General features: G+C 60.0%; 1 protein-coding gene across 2 annotated transcripts in view; it reads right to left on the bottom strand.

Annotated features, from left to right (window-relative positions):
* Tsc22d4 (TSC22 domain family member 4) overlaps positions 1 to 1,425 on the bottom strand; it is a 23,085-nt gene that overhangs the window by 20,495 nt on the left and 1,165 nt on the right. For both annotated transcript variants that reach the window (XM_005371455.3, XM_005371456.2), the window contains exon 2: positions 329 to 1,346. In XM_005371455.3, coding sequence (XP_005371512.1) covers positions 329 to 1,072 — 744 coding nt within the window. In that variant the 5' untranslated portion in view covers positions 1,073 to 1,346. The remainder of the gene's footprint in view (positions 1 to 328; positions 1,347 to 1,425) is intronic.

The raw sequence follows: 1,425 nt of genomic DNA, 5'->3' as shown, positions 1-1,425 counted from the left end.
AAGAAGAAGAAGAAGAAGAAGAAGAAGAAGAAGAAGAAGAAGAAGAAGAAGAAGAAGAAGAAGAAGAAGAAGAAGAAGAAGAAGAAAAAGAGAAAGGAAGGGAATAAAGAGGGCAGGAGGGAAGCTGGGAAAGAAAAGGTTTTCAGTGTACCAAATGCTGAAAGGGAAAAGGGACTTTCTGCCCTAACCAATAGGTGACAGAGGAGGAGGTAAGGACAGGATGGAAGTGGAGGCAAGGAGGCCCAGGATAGAAGTCAGGCAACAACTGGGTACAACAGGTCCCGCCCCCTTCCGGGGTCTCCCAGATCCTGAAAACCTGTTCTCTTACCTTCCCCATCTCCTCTGGACCAACTAATTCCATCCTCAGCCGAACTGCTCCATCTCTTCTCCGCGACAGTGGAGGGGTTCCGGCTGCTGAACCCCCAGACTCCACTTCTCCCCTCAGAGAGGGTTGGGGCTGACTACCATCTCCAGTCCCAGACCCTGGGGGGCGTTGCTGGGGTGGAGAGGCCGACAGCGGGGGTGTCTCTACCTTGGCCTTGCCAGGCCCTGCCAGCTGGCCCAGCCCCCCTGTGAAGGAGCGGGCCTGTGGTCCAGGAGAAGTGGGGGGCGGGCGGAGCCAAGAGGTGGGGCCCTGAGACAGGCCTGGCTGTGGAATAGGGGTGCTTATGCCCAAGCTAGCCAGCTCCAACCTAGAATCCAATGATCTGCCTCCGGTGCCTCCTGAGGCCCCTCGAATTCCCTCCAGAAGCCGGCCGAAGCTTGGGGGCTCCAAGTCTCTCTCGTAAACATCCACACACGTCCACCGACCTCGACGATAAGGCTCTCCCAAGCCTTGGGGCAGCTTCACCACCCGGAAACGGGAGGCAGGGGCTCCAGGTGGCGGGGAGCCATTCCGGGGGGTGCCCCTGCCCCCTGGATCAGGGTTGGGTTCCCCATTGGGGAGGCGGGGCGGGGGCCCAGCGGGAGCTGGTGGGGCAGGGGGATCCGAAGCCCCTGGGCTTCCTGGGCCCTCATAGTCCGTGGTGACGCTGGTGATCTGAAAACTACTTTTCTTCTTACCACCACTCATGGTCCCTGGGGCTCCGGACTAGGCTCGGGTGGGGGAGGGTCTGGGCTCCTGCAGAGGGGCTCAGGCACCTCTGGAACAAGGGGGCCACATGGCAGGGACATCGGGGCCCCTGGGGACGTCTGGGTCCGACATGGCAGGAGGGCCTTGTGGGAACTGGGGGTGCCTGGTTAGTGACTGGAGTACAGGGGAGGGGAGGTGGCGGGAGGGGGGAGGGGGCAGAGGCAGGTTTTTCCTGCTGCTGTCGCTGCCGAAACCCCAGAGCTGAGCTTGCAAACTGGAAAAAGAGAGACAGAGAGTGAGCGAGAGAGAGAGAGAGAGAGAGAGAGAGAGAGAGAGAGAGAGAGAGAGAGAGA

The sequence above is a fragment of the Microtus ochrogaster genome, unplaced genomic scaffold (assembly GCF_000317375.1).
Source record: "Microtus ochrogaster isolate Prairie Vole_2 unplaced genomic scaffold, MicOch1.0 UNK109, whole genome shotgun sequence".
NCBI classification, from domain to species: domain Eukaryota; kingdom Metazoa; phylum Chordata; class Mammalia; order Rodentia; family Cricetidae; genus Microtus; species Microtus ochrogaster.
The sequence above is the reverse complement of the archived record's forward strand: the minus strand, read 5'-3'. Positions and strand labels throughout refer to the sequence as shown.